General features: G+C 31.9%; 2 protein-coding genes across 4 annotated transcripts in view; one reads left to right on the top strand and one right to left on the bottom strand.

Annotated features, from left to right (window-relative positions):
- Positions 1 to 793: 793 nt before the first annotated feature.
- On the bottom strand, positions 794 to 4,807 carry LOC142608182 (PHD finger-like domain-containing protein 5A). 3 transcript variants are annotated; one of them, XM_075779897.1, is made up of 3 exons: positions 4,722 to 4,807; positions 1,712 to 1,824; positions 794 to 1,344 (listed from the first exon to the last, which is right to left on the bottom strand). In XM_075779897.1, exon 3 carries the CDS (start codon positions 1,317 to 1,319, stop codon positions 987 to 989), a length of 333 nt encoding a protein of 110 aa, XP_075636012.1. In that variant the 5' UTR covers positions 1,320 to 1,344; positions 1,712 to 1,824; positions 4,722 to 4,807; the 3' UTR covers positions 794 to 986. The 3 variants fall into 3 exon arrangements, with proteins under 3 accessions (XP_075636012.1, XP_075636011.1, XP_075636013.1); XM_075779896.1 differs by lacking the exon at positions 1,712 to 1,824 and having other exon boundaries at positions 4,722 to 4,797; XM_075779898.1 differs by lacking the exons at positions 1,712 to 1,824; positions 4,722 to 4,807 and adding an exon at positions 2,772 to 4,627.
- A 9,575-nt stretch (positions 4,808 to 14,382) lies between these two features.
- Positions 14,383 to 20,360, top strand: part of LOC142607479 (gibberellin 2-beta-dioxygenase 8) — a 30,883-nt gene continuing 24,905 nt past the window's right edge. The window contains exon 1 of the mRNA XM_075778989.1: positions 14,383 to 15,042. Within this exon, the coding sequence (XP_075635104.1) occupies positions 14,564 to 15,042 (479 nt within the window). The 5' untranslated portion in view covers positions 14,383 to 14,563. The remainder of the gene's footprint in view (positions 15,043 to 20,360) is intronic.

Here is a 20,360-nt window from a genome sequence, read left to right as displayed (position 1 = left end):
ATAAGGGCAAAAGCCCATTTTCTCCTTGATTCAACATAGTCATTACCTAGTTGATGTCATGTTACCTTTATATGGTTTAGAATTTGAAGTGATTTGCTAGCTTATATGAATTATGAACTATTTTTTTTAAAACGTCGACAAGTCAAACCAGTTGGCCCAACTCAAGAAAAAATACGTCAGGCATGGGTCAACCTATTTTTACCCCGGTTAAAAAATTCTCAGGTTCAAATTAGGCATTTTCCTTTGGGTCAGGTTAATTTTGCCAGGTCGACCCTTTATGTCACTCAATTTTGCCACCAACTTAGCGTATCTTTAACTTGAGAGTAACAGACAACATGATTAACAAAGAAACCTGTATTACCAAAGAGAACGATCATTTAACGGTTTAAGTTTGTCTCCTCTCTCAAATAAAAGTTCTCTTTCTTCCTATACGATCCAGCCCAAGCCAGAGTTTCAACATCAAGATGAATAAATTGAAATGTAGTAGCTCATGTACACACGAAAAGAAACAATCCTGGTAGTCAGAACGACAGCAAGCATTCACCAAACAACATATCTTATATAAGGGTCTATTTAAAATCTACTTATTTTGTTAAAATTAAAAACTTTTTGCAAAAAATACTGTTAATAAAAGTAAAAGTTAGCTGAAATAATACAATAAAACCTATAAATAGTACTAAAAAATGCAGTAAGACCCATAAATAGTAGCAAAAATAAGCTGAGTTTTTAATTTTTCCAAAACCCACACTAAGTCAAAGTATTTGGTATAATGACAAGGAAACAAACTTGGTAATGGGTAAGAAAACAAACTCTCCACGACTTTTTAAGTTTTAACATATATCCAGCATTTCAAAAACTATTATGTCATCTTCATCAATATTTTAGTACATAAAAGCATTCTAAAAGCACGCATAGATGTCAAGATTCGTAGTCTCACACTAAATTAAAGCAGTTCGAAAGTTCCAGACACGTCTATCCAGCGCTCTTCATCTTTTCTTAAAACCATACTTCTTACGTTCATAGAATAGGTCTGTTTTGGCACTCCCTAAATTAACAATTTTTGGACATCCATCCCTATCTTTCTCCTGTTGCGTGCACTCTTTGCAGTAGTAGGCATCAGAAATTCCCACTCCTCCACAGATTACACACCGACCCTGGAAGGAACCATAGTTGCATTCATCACAAACTCGAACAAGTGTGCAAGGGCGGACATAGGAATCACAGATCACGCACTTCCCATCACATTTTTCACAAAGTCGCCCAATAGCAATTCCTGGCTGCTTTCGGCACATAATCAAATCTGGATGATGCTTGGCCATGCTTTCAGCAACAAATTCTTAGTTCCTGAACAGGAATAAGTAAACACTAAAACGCATTAAAAATCCATGCATGGCATATTTGATCAAGCATATATACAAACAAAAAAGAAGGCAAACATTATCAAAATTAATTTATAATTAGGAATAAGGAAAGAGCATGGCCTCTAGAGAACAAAATCCCAGTTTGCAATATTAATGTTTAGCATCAGAAACATATAGAGCAACATCGACTGCTTGGATTAGACAGCTGACCATCATCTCATGACATAACTCAATATAAAACTTCCAATTTTTCATCTAAAATTCCCATAATTATCCATTCAAACCAAAGTTTTTTCAAACAGAAGTGGAGGAACAACTAGATGTCACAAAACAGTCCAACTGAAATTCACAAGGAAGCTGAAAATGTTTTGGCCATCCAAACTTCCCACTTCACTCAATGCTCATGAATCTGGCTTTGATTTCAAGCTCAGGCCCTTCTCCTGAGCCACTGGAAATCCATGCCCTATTTAAAACAAAATGAAAAAAAATTAAAATTATATGCATGGCAAGTAATAGATGCAGCAGCATGTCACATTCCACCAAGCAAATTACCACTTTGATTTCCATTTCCCTCCTTTATGAACCAGAAAATACAACTAGACATGAAATTGAATTAAGTGTATTATAATCACATGCATAAAAGATATATCTTCAAAATATAGTTCAACAATTTAATGTTCCTTCAGAATCCTGCTGCAGACCACCAGTAAAGACCCCAAAATCCAAAAGGGGTTAAAAAGGAGTATGGCAGATTCAAACTAGTGTCAAGATAAATGTTTGCTGACAAATGGCTGAAAAGGAAATAAGAGAAAAGCAATTATAGTGTCTTGGCATAACAATTTCCAACATATATAAAGAATGAAGAAATTGAACAATGAGACTAACGAGTATTTGTTATATTAATATTCAAATATGCCTCAACTTTTCAGCAAAATTCAAGAATGACAAAAAAAAAAAATCCTCTTCAAAGTATGCATCACTCAGCACCAAAAGTACATCACTAACAAACCAAGTTAGCAAGAAAATCAGGACAAAAACTAGGTTTGCTTTTTTTCTTTTTTTTTTTAAATTGCTAAGTTAAATACATACTCAATTGGTCTTGAACCTACAACCTCACCCTCCCCTAGAACTTAAATGGGGAGGAGGTGCAAGTTCAACTAGAGCTCATTGGCAGGACAAAAACTAGTTAAAGAAGCAATTTATTCCTCATACACCCAATACCTACAAGTCAAAAGTTTTTCCCATCCCCAACCAAACTAAGGGTCAATCTACCATCAACAGCAGCAACTACTTAAATGAATCACCATGATCCAAGAGCCAGTTCCTACAATTATGAAACCCATATGAGATATGGAGGAATAGGCTATTCTTTTTGTTGACATGTAAAATGCACCATAATAAAGAAACCACCTGAAATTTGGGTCACTAATGCCAAGCAAGGATGTTCTCAAGTCCTCAGGTTTCAAGCAATTTAAAAAAATCAAAAATCAAAAATCAAAAGGCCTACACCAAAAATTAATTAAATGAGATAAAGCCAGTTAATTATATGGTTTCCCAATATTTGACCCAAACAATCATGTTTCTAGTAATCAAAAAGCCAAGTCAAATCCCCAGCACATCCCCATTCTGCAGATCGCAACTATCCATATACAAAGTTACAATGTCTAAGATACTTTTCTTTTTGGATAAGATTATATAAATCAGAAAAAATGAGCCACCCAAGTATACAGGAAATATACTGTACAACGTCTAAGATATTAATAATTATTATAAGAAGTAAATAAATAAACCCAGAAAGATACAACTTAACCAGACATAATGAATGACAAACCACAAGATGCAGCTTACTAATACATAGGCCATCATCAAAATTTATGACGATTCATCAAACCCCCTATTTTTTTTCTTTATATTTTGGCATATGGGATAAAAGGAGCCCTAAAACTTACTTTTGTCTACGACAAAGTAATTCCACCTGTAGTCCCCAGATACAAAGGTACATATCAAATAAAGAACAATATAGGAATTGATAAGAGAGCAACCACTCTAAGGTGTTCAATCCTCCTACTAATCTCTTTGAGGATGATTAGTCTCTAGAAAAGAGCTAAATATTTCTATTCAACGATGAAAGAACCATACTACTGTTGTGTTTGGGATTTGAGAAAAAGTTAGCATATTTTACTTTTTAACTTATTTTTGCTTCTAAAGTGGGTCCCATTACACTGTTAAGTGGGTCCATTGCTCCAAAAGTCAGCTTTTAGCTTTTTTCTCTACATACTTTCAGCAAAAGTTTTCAATTTTGGCAAAATAAGTGGCTTCCAGACAGACCGATATCCACATCTTAATATAGGGCTCAAAACTCTTATTCATAAGGAAATCATAATCCAGTCTGTTGACCCAAATCAAATAACAGACGTACAATAAGAAAATTAAAGTTATATTGCATAAAAGATCCTTGCCTCTTTTTTTTTTTGGAGATACTAAGTAATTAATTGCAATCTAACAATAAAATTAAATCTGAAACTGAGAGAGAGAGAGAGAGAATTGAATCTGAAGTCAATATTAGAATTCGAAAAGTAAAAAGTATTCCAATGTTAATAAGCATGTTTGGGGACAGGGTGTCACTCATTGTCAAGAACCAATCTTTAGAGGCCAAATAGTAAGTATTCTGTAATCAAATAGCATCTTTTGTTTTATATAACTTATCAAAACGGTGGCAGAAGGCAATGTCACAGTGACACAGCCACTGGATCAAAAATCAAGATAATTAATATAACGATGGAGAAAATCGCAGCATCATATCATTCCCATAAAACGCTCCATTCAAACCCCAAGTGTTTCAACTTATTTTCCTCAACAATATTTAATAAAATAGATACAATTCGTCATATTTTAGTCAAACATAACCATGTTTTATCATACAGTTCTTTGCGGGATTTCATCAAACACTTGGTACTCATCCTATCCATTACATTTCTTGAAGAAATATAAAATGCAATTTAAACAAACTAAGCAGACATTTATATTATAGTTATCCTCTAAAAACTAATGAGCTAAAGATTCAGTACGAAATAAAACACATCAGGCAGCGTAGTATTTAAACATACACCAATACAATGCGTTTCAGGGTTTTGTTAAATCTTTGCTATTCTGCACCTAATTTCTCGAATTTTTTTTAGACAAGGTTAGAAACTAGTTTCTTTAATTTAAACAATAATGTAAACTTTCTAGGGTTTATGAAAGTTAACACTCTAATAATCGAATTTACAAGAACAAGAGAGCGAAACAAGCAATCAAATTAATAAATTCCAAAAAAATAAAAAGGAGAAAACAAAAGATTAGAATATGGCCGCTGCTAACCTGCGAAGTTTCTCGGAGGCTCTACCGTGTAGAGCGCTGTTTTGCTTTGTAATATCTTTTTTGTGTTCTAAACTGCTAATATATAAACATTGAGAAACTGGGCCGGGTCTATTAAATTTACGAGCCCAAATTTGTCTTTTTCTTTTCTTTTCTTTTTTCTTTTTTAAGGGGAAATATATTAAAAATCAAACAAAAACCGAACAAAGTCTAAAATACATAGTTCTCCAAGAATTAACTAAGCTATAAAGAATGAGTGGACCGCAATTTATGTTTATAGGTCGGGTCGGGTCGTGTCATGTTCACAAGTCAGCTATATGGGTTGAACTGAACTCGACTTGTTCAGTAAGCGCATCAAAAATTCTCAACTCTAACACGATTTCTTTATTAAACAAGTCAATCCGACATAACACATTTAACCCGTTTAATTAACAAATCATGTAAAGATCAATACAAATGACTAATTTGATAACCTATTTGATTAATAGGTCATACCTAACTTGAATAACCTATTATCAATTCTCATATATCTAAAATAAATATACAATTACAACCATAAATATATAATTACAACAAAAATTTAAGCAATAATAACAAAAGTTAATACATATATAAGCTAAATTGGTCAGACGAGTTCATATGTTGAACACAAACACGAACCATTTATTAGACAAGTCAACCGTGTTGACCCGAATATATCCTGAACCCGTTTAGCTTCAACCCATGACTTATTTATAAATGAGTTAGTCATGTCAGGTTTGCGAGTTGTGTCAAATTTTGTCACTCCTATAAAAAATCTAGGAAAGAGCATTACAATACAAAATAATGGGTGCAAGTGCGACTCACATTTGAAAACTTTTCTTTTTTGAGTAAAAGGTTAGGAACTTTATTATATTAAATTGGATTCTAGTAACAAAAGAGTCATCCTAAACGGGTTGCAAGTGGGTTGGGTAATGGTTACGAGTTGGGGTAATTGAATTATGAGTTTGCTTGTATTTTTTTTACATGCAAAAAAAGAAAAAATTGTAAATCTCTAAAATAACAAAATACTAAAAAATAAAAACTTGAAAATACATAGATTTAGTTTACACAATTCAAAGTTTACTAATGATATTATCACCATAAAAATTAGGTGATTTGCCATCAAGTGCCTAAAAATGATGTAGTTTTGGTTTTTTTCAAATTTCTTACATTAAAAAACTCCATAAAATTTTAAAAAATTTTGAAAGACAAAAGAACAACAAGTGCCCATAACTCTAGTGGTATTCTCCACTGATAGTGAGGCATTCCTTCAACTTTTGTAATCTTAGATTTAGATTTTGTTGCGCTTGGAGATAGTGAAAGAGATGTTGTTCACTTACAATAGATGAGACTAAAACTGGCAATGATCTTATGAGTTTTTTTGCTAAAATTTGGGGTTTAAAATAAGGTAGTCAATACCGTACTGGTACTGGCCGGTACGTACCGTACCAATACGTGTACTGGTATAGAAACATCAACGTTTTGTACCGGTTTAAATACCAGCCGTACCGGCCAATTTCGAGCAATACCGGCCGGTACAGAAAAAAGTTTATTTTTATTTTAGTTTTGTAATTTTTGAATTTTTGTTAGAGCAGAATAGTAACTTATTTGCATTAATTTATTAGTATTATTTTTTTTTTTAGTATACAATGAACAATTAAGCTTTCTATTTTTTATATTGTGTTTTTTTTCTTTTAATTGATGCTAAAGTCTAAAATTATGAATAATTTGTTCTGAATTAAGAAAATGTTTTATGGTAAATTTTTATATTTATTATAATATATATATATATATATGTGTGTGTGTGTGTGTATGTATACACACACACATACATACATACACACATATATATATTTATTTATTTATAATATAAAAAATAATAGTAAACCTGAAACGGAACATCGATATTGACTGGTACCGAAATATATCATTCCACATGTCAAACCGATACAGCTTCCAGTACAAGATTGACTCCCTTGGTTTAAACCAATGCTTTGAGAGCCTCTTATCACACTATATGATGTAGAGGTATTGTTTTAATCTTTATTTTTTTGAGAGAAAGATGTTGTTTTAATCTAAGCTAATTGATAGTCTCAAAATTTATATTGTAAACGTAATTTCTTTGAATTTTAGTGCCCCATTGTCAAACTATAAAGATTTTTATTTTTTTGGGTAATTGTTGTTTAATTCAATATAGTTATTACCTTTAGATGATTGATGTCATATTATCTTTACATGATTTAGCATTTAAAATGATTTGCTAGTTTATACCATTTAATTTTTTAACTTTTTTTTTTTAATTTTTTTTTTAAATGCCAGTCACAAGTTAACCAAGCTTTTTGGTGAAGTCAAAAAAATCTAGGGTTATCATGTACAAATCTAATTTTGCAAGATCATCTAATACACTTTTTTTTTTTTATTGAATCTAATACACTATGGGAAATTATTGTGTACTCTCTCAGTACCATAAATACGTACTTTCTCCTCTCATATTAATGGTGAGTCTCACTAATTAAATTAATGGTGAAACTCACCATTTATGTTAAAAGGGAAAGTACTTATTTATAGTACTCCGAAAATACTTAATAATTTTCCATACATTATTTTGATTCTATTAAAAATGTCAAGTTAGAACCAGGAATTTTTTTTTTTTTGGGGGGGGCTTTTCAAATCTTAAAAATCTCTTATCTAAATAGTGAGTAATTATTTAGAAACGTTGAAGTTATCCTATAGGCTATTTGTTTGAATTTAGAGCAAACTAACAACAATAATTAATTAACTATTAAAAAAGTGATAAAGTGGTACAAGTTTATCACAAACAGTCTAATTTGGAAAGGATAAACCAGGGCTATTTTTCCTTTCAAGTTTGTCGTCGCATGCATACAAATTCTAGCCTACCATAAGCGAGATCTTGTCCCCAGTCCCCACACGTAGCAGACTTGTAACTCATACTTTTGCTTCTTCTATTTTTTAACCATATTATTTGTACGAACTACGAAGTAGATAAATTTTTTTTGTTACATTATTAAATTTATACGCTTCCAATTTAGACATATTCAAGCATTAACATCCGAGTTTATTAAATAAAAAGCTATAATATAAAAAAGTTATTTTATCTATTTTAACAAGCTATTTTAGTATTTTATAGCTCAAATTACAATAATTTTAACCCATTAAAATAAATAATTTCAATGAAACAACAACCATTACAACAAAACAAAAACAAAAACAAAAACAAAAAACTAGCCACAAACTTTCTTACATTATTTTTACAAACTGTTGAGATAGCAAATTCTTGGAAAAAATACCAAAAGACCCTCTAAACTTTGAAACATTGGCCATAACACCCCCTAAACTTTTTGTTTGGCCAATTTGCTCCTTGAACTATACAAACCTGCCAAATAAAGCCATCTGTTAGTCTTTTTGTTAAGTGACTAACGAAACACAACACACACGTGCATTTCATTTAAATCAAAGAAAAAAGATCCACCACATTCTGATATAGTATAGAGAGTGCATTGCCTAAGTTTATGGTTCTTCCACTATAGTCACTCGATTTTGCACCTATGATTTTATCAAGGAAGATGACTGGAATGACCATCCATATACCCCAAAAATCATGATTGCATTACATGCATCAATTCATTCGTTGCATATCATAAAAATGATCTTGAAATTCTAACGGTCACAATGGTGTGTCTGGTTTCTAAATCGAACCATTGGATCAAAAGATATCGCACGATCAAGTTTGCACAGTTAACATGCATTGTGTCTAGGAAGAGTTGACCACGCACAATTAATTTAAATTAATTCTGATTGGTTAAACAATTAAAATTAATTTAATAATTTTGTGATTGGTTGATAATTGGTGTCTAAAATAGGATTGCATGGATAGGAATAAAATAGATGATTGGATAACAATAAAATTGTGGATAATCTGAATTTTATCAAGATTTATTTTAAGGAATTTATCTACAAGATAATTGTTCCTAAAAGTAGAGGTGTTTGCGGTGCAATGCGGTTCGGTTTTAAGCCATTTTTAGCACCGCACTTTGTGGTGTGGTTTAGCTAAAACCATAACTGTACCGCACCTCATTTTTTTAGTCACATGTGTGGTGCGATGCAATATGGTGTGGTGCAGTGTATAGTTTAGTCAAAACCATAACCACACTGCACTTCATTTTTGCAGTCATATGTGCGGTGCGGTGTAAATTGAAATAGAATATCACATTTTATCATTTCTAGCTTTCCAATCTACCTTTTCCTCTCCTTCCTTCTAAGCAAAAAGCAAAGTTTATATATATATATATATATATATATATATATATATATATATATATATATATATATATATACCCAGATTCAATATCAAACAAAAACAAAGAAAACCCACAAAAATTAAACTTAAATATCTAACATAGGACCCATCAATAAAAAATAATAATATCTAACTTAAATATCTAACATAGGAAGTTCCAAGTGCCAGTATACCAATGGCAACACAACAATCAATAAAAAAAAAATATAATAACAACTGATGCAACGGCAGTGAATTGAACAAAGAAAAACTTTAACAATAGATTAACTTTAATAACTTGTTATGAGTGAATAGTATAATAGGCCAATAGATTAACTTTAACAAAGAAAAACTTGAATTGAACACATTAATACCTCAATAGTAGAAACAACTGGTGCAATGACAGTGAGTAGTCTAGGTGGAAGTGTGGCAGCTAGGGTCTAACTTTTGAGGGCTGAGAGAGTGATAAGATTTTTATTTTTATTTTTTACTAACAGAAGTTACATAACAATGAGATACGGCTAATGACTAGGGTATTAAATTATTAATGTATTGATCTTTTGTCCTTATTATATATAATATAAAATAAATAAATAAATAAATATATATATATATATATATATATAAAGGATGCGATGCGGTTTGTGCAGTTTTCATATTATAAAACTGCAAACCGCACTGCATCATGTGGTGCGATGCACTGTTACTTGCGGTGCGGTTATGCCATTTTGCGGACGGTTTTGGTGCGATTTTTGCGGTTTTTGCAGTTTGGTGAAAACCTCTACTAAAAAGTCTGAATTATCCAAAAAAAAGATAAAAAAAAAATATATAGACTAAGGATGAAAACACATCTAAGTACAAGGACCAGATCAAAAAACCCTAGAAAGAGAGTCCAAAATGCACCCGAATACAAAAGTGTGTTCAGCATCCAAGAGCACCATTCAGCACTTTTGGAGTGCTAAACAGCACTTTAAAAAGTGCCGAATTGGCTCCTTTTATGCTTTGGCCCAACTCCCTTCTAGTGACCATAAGGCACACCATTTTCGATCTTTTCGCAGAAGGATGAGTCCCGATTCATGTTCTACACGTTGGAGCTATTTTTTAGAGTCTTCTGGCCTCTATAAATAGAGACAAGATCTCATAGTTTAGGGACTTTTTTTGGTGCTCTAAGAGGCATACATTTTTAGGCTCTCAAGTTGCTCATATTTGTTGATCCTCTCTAATATTTGCTGCTAAAATTAGGGCTTTTAGGTTTCAAAGATAATTAAATAAATTTTTTTGAACCCTAAAATATCCTCTCAAGAACAAGAAGTGCTCCATGCAAGAGGTTGTTTTCAATCACCCTATTCTCTTTTTTTCTTTTTTTTCTTTATTTCTTCTCTTTTATGATTCTTGTTTATGATGATGCATGTTTTCCTTTATCCATAACATGAATTGTTAATCATGGTTTTGTTAAAGCATGATCTTGATTTTATTTATTTAATTGTTGTGATCTCTTTCTTAATTCCAATAATCTACATATAATCAATGTTTTTTCGTAAAATAAAAACAGATCCACATCTTTTTTAGATGTAGATTTGAATTTTTCTTAAAATAAAAATAGATCCACATCTTTCTTAGATGTAGATCTGAATTTTTCTTAAACAAAAAATGGATTTGCATCTTTATTAGATGTAGATATGAATTTTTCTTTAAAAAACAAGGATCTGCATCTTTCTTAGATGTAGATCTGAATTTTTTCTTAATGAAAAACGAATGTGCACCTTTATTAGATTTAAATCTGAATTTTTCTCAAATCAAAAACTGATTTGTATCTTTCTTAGATGCATATCTAATTTTTCTTTAACATATGTAAATTTTGAAACAAAGAAAAATATTAAGCATGATTGTGTTTATGGTTGTTTTGTTTTGTTTGGTTCATATGGCATAAATTTATGTTATGAGTAAAATTCTTTTTGTAAAAAAAACTTTTTCACATTTGTTTTTTTTTTTTAAATATAAAAACATATTTGATTTTTTTTTTTTGTTATCAAAAAGCTTTTTTTCTTTATCATCACAAAACAGATCTGATCTTTTACAAACTTAAAACCATTTTTTCTACATGTTAAAGTAGATCTGATCTTTTTACAAACTAAAATCAAAATTTTTTAATCACCAAAACAGATCTGAGTTTTTCTCTCCAAAAAAAAAAACCAATTTTTTTTTACAAAACAAAATTTGGCATTTTGACAAACCAAAATCAATTTTCTTTTATCACTAAAACTGATCTGAATTTTTTTAAAAAAAGAAGAGGATTCATTCATAAATAAATTTGTGTGATTTAGCTTTGTTCATATATACAACATGTCATTCATAGCATGCATAAAGTGTACATTGGTCACAAGAGTCTAGAAGATTAGAATTTATCTGGGCAGAATGAGTGTCTAACACCTTCCCATTTCGTAACCTAGTCTCCGAATTTAGGTCTTTGGATAAGTAGATCTAAGCCTTGTCTATATTTTTTATTTTGGGTAGAATGTAACTAGGACAAAAAGCCATGTAATTATTTAGTAATTTGTAACTAGGACCAAAGCCATGTAATTTTCAATTCTTCAAACATGTATTTTTTGATTTAATCAATGAGAAGGATACTATATAGTCATGTATTTTATATTTAGTTTTTTCTTATTTTTTTTGTATAAAACATAAGTGGTGACTCCACACCACTTACCCAAAAAGAGAGGTGTCCTAAAAAGTGCCCAAATCTCTTTTTTGAGAGACACCCCCCAATTTTGGCAGTCTCTCACAACCGCTGTTTATATATTCTGCCACCTATCATTGTCTTTAAATTTGCAACCATTATTGCCATCTATGGGTGAGAGGAAAGAGAGTATGCGAGCTTGGGAGAGAAACCCAGATTGGAGAAATCTATGGATTAATTTAAAGAGAGGGAGAGAGAGTTTGAGATGTGGAGATTAAGGGGTGTTTGGTAGCTAAATTCTAACACATTTCCACACATTTCAAACAACCTTACACACATTTTAACACACATTTTTACCTACACGTATATAAAAAACAATCAAACAACATTACTCAAACTAACCAACCAAACAGGCCCCTAGATTTAGGATTAGTTCTAACTTCTAAGAGGCTAGAGCTTGAGAGTTTTTGGGTATGGAGGCTACAAATTAGCTAGAGAGAGAAGATTGAAAGAGAAAGAAATTGTTGGAGAGAAGTTAGAGAAGAGAGATGGTTGGTCTTAGGAGCCACAACCAACAGTGGTGGTAGCGGTCTTAAGTCAGCCATGGTGGCTGATCTTTGAGTTTGAGAGAGAGACTGATATGTGGGTTTAGAGAGAAAAGTTGCATAAAGAAGCTTTGGTTTAGGTTTAGAGACTTTGCCAAAAACCCAGGATGGTACTTGTCGAACATGATCCGATGGTGGTGCATTCCTTTAACGATTCTGCAACCTTCTGGATGCTTCATGTGCTTGCCAATACAGCCATGTCCGGTGCTCACTATTTATGGCCTCAAACAAGTTTACATCATTTGAAACTCTCTTTTCTTTCAGCAATAGAACAACTGAAAAAGAAACTCAATTCTGGGAAGTGATATAAATAATTTTAAAGTAGCCATGACAGAAGGATTAGAAGCTTATGATGAAGAAAGAGTGACAGAAGTGATGAACATGTTGAAAAACATCTATATAGTGTCTTCACAAATGTGCTTATCTTTTGACTTAAATGAATAAGCTAGTAGTTAAGACGATTGTTATATTGCCAAGGTAGGTGAACTCTGCATTGAAGATGATGTGAGGAGTTCGTGCTTCTCCCTATTCCTCTTCAAACGTGTCGCCATTGTTGGGATCTCTCAATTGGTTTGGGAAGTTTTTTTTTTTAATAAATGAAATGCACGTGAGTTCCGATAGTCACTTAACAAACAGACTAACAGATGGCTTTATTTGGCAGGCTTGTAGTTCAAGGAGCAAATTGGGCAAAATAAAATTTTAGGGGGTCTCTTGGCATTTTTCCCCAAATTCTTATTAGTTTACATTTAGGCTAACCACTTACATCACATTTTTACTTACCGATAACCATTCATTACATCTGCAATTTGTAAAAAAAGTTTGTAACTCTAACATTTTTTTCTTTTAAAAGTGCATAAAAAATGTTATAAATCTAAAACAAAATATACAAGCCCAAAAAAATTACTAATAGTAAAGCTAAAAAAATTAAGCCCAATATACCTAATTTACCTAAAACAATCAACCCGGTCTCTTGAAAATTATTAAAGAAGAAGAAGAAGAAGAAGAAGAAAACCTCAGTGGTTGCAACAAAGTCGGAAGCTGGAGTTGCCACATGTAGCCAGTAGTAGAGCCGCTCCCCTAACTCCAAGTTTTGGGTTTGTCCCTAGCCACAAAATTAGAAAAAACCACCGCCGATCACCACTGTAGCAAACTAAAAAAAAAAAAAAACCAATGTCAACCGATCGAAACTCAATGCTGACAGTCATATCAAACTAATCTCAATGCTAATAACCACCACCCACAATTGCAACCCCAACCATTGAAACCTAAGAATCGCAACCCCCACCATCACTGTCGCATGCCATCCAAACCAAATTGAAAACCCACTAATAGTGCCACAACAACCAAATCAGAAACCCACAATATTGAGAGAGGGGGACCACTAGTAAGAGCGAGCAAGAGGTGGAGAAGGTTGGGTTTGGGTCTAACAGAGAGAGAGAGAGAGTTAATATAAAATGAATAGAACTAGCTACAATAATTTCTATTAGTAGAACTTTACTCTAACAAGTATGTAAAATTTTTAACAAATAGAAACCCAGATAAAGATTGGATTTTGTGGTTTGGGGTTTTAAAATAGTTTTTTTTTTTTTTTTTTTGGGTGTTTTAGACACCCAAATGCTAATGCTCTTACAAACCCATTAACATAAAACTTGACTAAGCAGTTAAAAAGCTTAAAGTTCAATTGATTAACCTGAAATGATATTTTCAATGAAGACATTTAAACGAAGACATTTAAAATTCAAATTTTCCCTGCTTTCAAATAATTAAAAAAAAAATTGACTAGCCCGAAGTGAAGTTCACCGTCTTACATTTTCTATTATATTTGCCTTTTTTCTTTTTCTTTATTTCTCTTTTTTGTGTGGTCTTTTTGGGTTGAACATGGTTACTCAAATTCCAGCCACGCAAGAAGCAGATTTAGAGTTATTCACGAGACTTGTACTAGCATTTAGAAGATGGTATCAAACCATGAATGCTCAGCCAAATGAATAGAGGGACCCGAAAGGACAAGTGTCAATGTGTCATAATATAAAATAAAGTTGTCCCCCAGGCTCTCTTTGAAATATAATAAACAAAGTTCCACTAGAACTTTCATTTTGTATGTAGTCGAGTCCTTTTGTGAGAGTTGTGTTGTGAGTCTTGTGACATGTATAATAATAGCATCTTTTTGGCTGAAGTGCAGTGCAGTGCAGTGCAGGATAGAAATTAAAACATATCTATCTCTGAATCTGAATCTGAATCTGAAATGAACCTTGAATCCTATCCTCCTCTCTTTAGTGAGCTGAGCAAGAGTAGCAACCAGCAGGAGTACTTGTCGTCTGATCATCATCAGAAGGTTGACACAATTGATAGCATCATCATCAAACCAGTAGTCCAAGATTCAGACCCTATACCTGTCATTGATCTCCAAAGCCTAAGCCTTGATGAGCTAGGGGAGGCTTGTAAAGATTGGGGTCTCTTTCGTTTGGTCAATCATGGGGTTCCTCCATCCCTTTTGAGCCAACTTCAAGACCATGCTAAAACGCTTTATTCTCTTTCCTTTCAATCCAAACAGGCCTTATTCACCACCCCAACGTCATACTTTTGGGGCACCCCTGCCCTGACACCTTCTGGCGCACCCCTTTCAAGAGGTCCCCAGAAAATCAATTGGGTTGAAGGCTTCAATATTCCAATTAGTCAACTCTCCCAACTGCAACCCCAACATCCTGTACTCGCGTCTTTCAGGTACACACTTCATTTTATTGTGTATTTTTTTTTTCTTCTAAATTTTTGGTTAGATCTTGGATGTTGGTCTATTCTAAAACTTTCATACCTTTTTTGTGGCAATAATTGCATGGAGGAGTCAAATTGATTGGACTTTCCATATATTTTTGTAAAGGAGAGCCTATTTTATATATATATATATGTTTTGACAAGAAAATTATATATGTTTACGAGTTAAATTGTTAGTAGTGATATTAGTAGTAATTTAAAAAAAAAAAAAAAACTAATAAAAACACTGCATTTTGTAAAACATGAAGTCTTTGTTGTCATTTTTTTTTTACTACAAAATAATCATGATTACAAGCAGTGACAAAATCAAGATATCAATTTGGGGTCAAGATTAAAATTAAAACTAATCAAAAAATTATTAATCGATATTAATAAAAATAAATGAACAACTGTAAACTAATTTAATTGCCACACAAAATAGAGTATAAATGTAAATTGTTATTCATTTTTTCAAAATTAATTTAATTTACTCAAACGTGTTTTTATATTTAAAACTGTTTCATGATTTCTTTATTCCTAACCATTTCTAAATTTGCCTACCTTTTTGGTTGGCAATAATTGCCTGGAAGAGTCGTACTGATTGGATTGTCCAGATCTTTTGTAAAGTAGAACACCCTTTTTATTTTTTGTGGTAACAAACGCATACTATTAAAAAAAAAAAAAATTGAAAAACTAAGTCCTTAAAATATTAGCATAATTGTTGTCCTAAAAATATATCATTTTAATACATCAAAAATTATTTTACTATTTTAGCACAACATATTATAATACACCATAAATCTAATATATTTTTTTCAATTCAATACATTAAAATACTGTTAGCCTCAGAACACACATTTAGAGGCTTTCTCTCTTAAAAAAAAAAAATTATGTTTCTATATTGTATTGGTTGCTATTTCTTTGTATCTAAGTATACAAAATAATTATTTGAAATATACACCAATTTTAGTATAAAAGAGTGTTTCAAGAAAGCATAAAAAAGAGTGAGTGCTAAAAAAATTACCTCTACTTATAGTAATTGTTTTAGAGTAGGAGTGTTTTTTTTCCCCTTCAAAATCAAAATAAAGAATAATATATTTCAAAAATAAGAAAAAGAAAACAAGAATTAAGAAACACGTTAGTGTTGACTAGCCTCATCATACGCGCTTCACGTGTGCGATGAGGCTTTTTCATTTTTATTTTTTATAGTGGTCATAACAAAAAAAAAATCTATGTTTTTTTATTATATATATATAATTTTTATTTTGAGAATCTAATTTATAAGTGAATAAAGAAATTTAAAAATCAACAGGAGAGTGGACCTATTTTTTAAGCAATATTTTAGTAGAAGTTAGGGTTATATTTTTACGAAACTATCTTTTAGTTTTGTCTCTACTTAAACATAGGGATGTAGGAATATTTTAGAACAAAAAAATTCGGTCCAAATAGGGAAAGTCCCTTAAATAGTAATATAAAAAAAAAAAAATCACAAGAAGAAACAAACGAAAAAAGAAAAGTTTGAACAAGGCCTAATTATTTTGGTGATTGTATGGGAGAGTTGGAGTATTTTAAATTTCTGAATACAGTTGAGTTTGAAAACTTATAGAAGAGTGGTCCTATTTTGTGGGTCATATTTCTTATAGGAGTTAGAGATATATTTTACCGGTTTGTCATTTAGTTTTGTCTTTATTTAAATTTAGGAGTGCAAGGGTATTTTTGAACCAACGAAATATCAATTTCAAACAGAGTAAGTCTCATAAATAATAGTTTAGATTAACTAAAATCAAAACAAAACACAACCATTGAGCAGTAGAGAGATGAGCCAACAGCCACCACCAATAACCACTGCCAAAAACCACCACACAACCACCGCTATAACCACCACACAACCACCGTATCTTTCACAATCCAAAACACATCAAAACAAACCCAACTCAATCCAGTCAGGGACAAAGCCAAAACTTAGAGTTAGAGGGGCAGAAGTATAAACAAAAAAGAAAAATTATAAAATTTCAAATAAGCATTCATTTAGTATTAATAAACCATCAACAAAGACAAATACATAAAATAATTATTTTTTAATATATTATTATGCAATTATTTATAAAAATAGAACTCGTCATTTTTTTAAATTTTCAAAAGCTTATATAAAATCTGTACTAATTTGAAATTATCATGTCATTATATTTTTAATTATCTTACTCCACGCTAACAGACAAAAACACAATCAAACAGAGCAGCACACGGCATGTACAAGACTCACAAGTCACCAGTCACAACTATTATTTATTAAAAAAAGAAGTACTTTTTGCTTTATTGAAGAGAGAGAGAAAAATGAGTCGACCTCTCTCTTTCTCAGTTTCTCTCTTCTATTTTCGGGGAGTGGTGTGGAGCTCTCAGCTCTCTCAATCTCATCTCTGCTTGATTGCCTCTCTTTCTATTTTCACAACTCATATATCAAATCAAGTTAATCAACCAAGCACTAGAGATTCAGATATGAGAGGGATAAAATATTATCATCCAAAAAAAGAGAGAGATTAGTTATAGTTACCACATTTGGGCGATGCTGCAGTGGACTGGTGGTGCTTCTAGTCTGGTTTGTCCCTAGCGCCAGCTGCCCAACCCCTCCCACTCCCAAGTCTTTTCTTAGTATTTAATAAGTTAGGTTTATTTCCCCCTCTTGTTATTTGGGTCTTCTTGCGTGCTGTGAGATTTATGTGGGGGTTCTCTTACTCTTAGGCAGGCTAGTTAGAATCGGTTTAGGTTTTTTTTTTTTTTTTTTTTAAAAATTTAAATCTTACGTGTGTTTGTTTTAGGTGTTGTTTGGGCTTAAGTTTTGATGTTGGGGCAATATTTTTTTTTATAGCTTTTAAAAATATCAAAGATATTGTTGAGGGAGCAAAATACAATTTTATTGAAAGAAATTGCAAAAAAATTATATTATTTATATACTAAGAATTTCTTTAGAAGTAGGGGGGGGGGGACTGCTCAGTGGGTCCCCCCACATCCAACGATAGCTCTGTCCCTAAATCCAGTCACATCCCCATAACAAACCCACATCCACGAACAAGCAAGCCGATCGTCACCAATGATGACATTAACCGCCACAAACCACAACTACAACTACAACCATTGAAATCCTCCAGTAAATTTTAAATTTAAAAACTGCAAATAATTTTTTTTAAACAATCTTCCAACAAAAGAGAGATTAAAAGAGAGAGATGATTATGAATTTGAGAACTTGGGTCGCTGTCATGATGGGTCATGGTTTTGGATTGCCATTATGGGTTGCTTCTTTTTCTTGGATCACCTCTTCTTCAATTTGAGTTTGATCTCCACGACGAGAGAGAAAAGAAAGAGAGAGTGAGAGAGAAGAAGAGGAACTATTTGTCTGAGATCGAGAGAGAGAAAGAAGTGCGTGAACACAAATGCTAAATTTTTTTTTAGCATTTGGCACACTTGATAAAACATGGTTTTTAGTGTTTGATATGCTAAATGCTAAAAATTTAGCATTTAGCATACCTGATGTTAGTGCTCTTACAAACAGAGTCTCACAGTTATCAAACTCTATAAAAAAATAAAACATCAGGAGGAGGTTTTTTATACAAAAAAAAAAACATAATAAATAAAATAAAATAAAATCAACCATTAATTTGAGAACAACCTTTCTTGGCAAAAGTATCAGCACATCTATTGGTTCAGAAAGATACGTTTAACTTCCCAGTTATGAAAAAGTTGGATGATATTCTTGGTCATTATCAATCAATTGTATTGATATTCAAATGTTTAATTTAATTAATCCTTTTTTTTATATAAATTTAATTAATCCTTTAAAAACCACAATCATAACACAACAATCCAAGTACTCATTTGTGTTAGAATAATTTAATAAAGTATATAATAATTACTTTCACAGTTTTGTTGTTAAATAATTTTTGAAGTATTAAGATTTCTTTAAATTAAAATTGTTACACAATATTTATCCCACCACTAATTCTATTATTTACAATTTATTTCTTCAATATGTTGTGAATTAATTCTTCATTTTTTATTTGGTAATAGTATTAATATTATATAAAGATTCTTATCAATCTTGATGAGATGTATATTTATGAGTGGAGTGTCAAAATGATAAGAGCGATATTGACAGATTCCAACAATGTGAGTGCGGGAGTGGTGTTACCTCTTATGAGAATTTATATCCTTAATAGTACTCTTAAAATTGAGATTAGCTGAAAAAGTTTAGTTTATTTCAAGTTGGCCACATGGCACACTTATTATTTGCAAGGTCCACTTGCTACTTTTTGAAGAGCAAAACGTCACTTGCAAGTGTTTGTGGGCCTGCTTGAATTACTTTTTTACTTTTAGTTTACTTTTTTTAATAGAGGCACTGTTTGCAAGTCTCCTAGGATTTAGATAACTTTTTTTTTATTAATTTTGTATTCTCTTTTAAAATTTTTTTTTCTATCATACTTTCAACAAAAAATTAAATAAGTTATTTTCAAACGGAGACTAAGAATGGAGCTAAAACGTGCTGGATTGAAAACATTGTTAATACATTGATTGTTATGTGTGAGTTGTACTTCTTTATTTCCTTTAGAGAATTGTATGCTACTACTATTCTTTTTAGTAGAGATCATTGTCTAAGTGAAAGCTTCAGTACAAAGTGCACATTCATGAGACATAACAATACCTCTTTTCCCAATATATTAAGTTATTCTTATTATTAATTTTTTTTTTCTATTCACACTTTTAGTGTTGCAAAATTTATTAAGAAGTTTTATATCCCATTAAATTAAGTAGTAATTACAAGATATTTATGCCCTACTAACCTCGCTCCATCAGTGTTAACTTTGTACCAACCCGGATTTGGTGGCCTCCACACTATCACATCAGGTGCAGCAATGCTTACAACGGGCTGGTTTGCTGCTTGGTATTCCCTTAAGTACTCAGCGGTTTCCTTCACAATCACCTCGTGACTCTTACATTGTCCCCATGTATCACTTGATTTCTGTTATTCCACAATCCCCACACGGTAGTCGTAAACAACTCCTAGTTGACCCCTGCACACCTTTCTTTGATTTCCCACACAATGTCACCCTTGGGGGGTCTTGAAAGTAAGGGAGTTTTAGCTTGGTGCCACACCACACATCCACAACCATTCTGCAGCTCCACAAGGCATGCCCTAACGTTTCATCTAGCCCACACAAATCACACCTTCCATCCTTGCCAACCCCATGTGCTTTCAGGTGTAGTTTCGTGGACAATATATTTTTACATGCTCTCCAAAG

The sequence above is a fragment of the Castanea sativa genome, chromosome 8, assembly GCF_040712315.1.
Source record: "Castanea sativa cultivar Marrone di Chiusa Pesio chromosome 8, ASM4071231v1".
NCBI classification, from domain to species: domain Eukaryota; kingdom Viridiplantae; phylum Streptophyta; class Magnoliopsida; order Fagales; family Fagaceae; genus Castanea; species Castanea sativa.
Note: the sequence above shows the minus strand (reverse complement) of the source record. Positions and strands in the feature narration are given on the sequence as shown.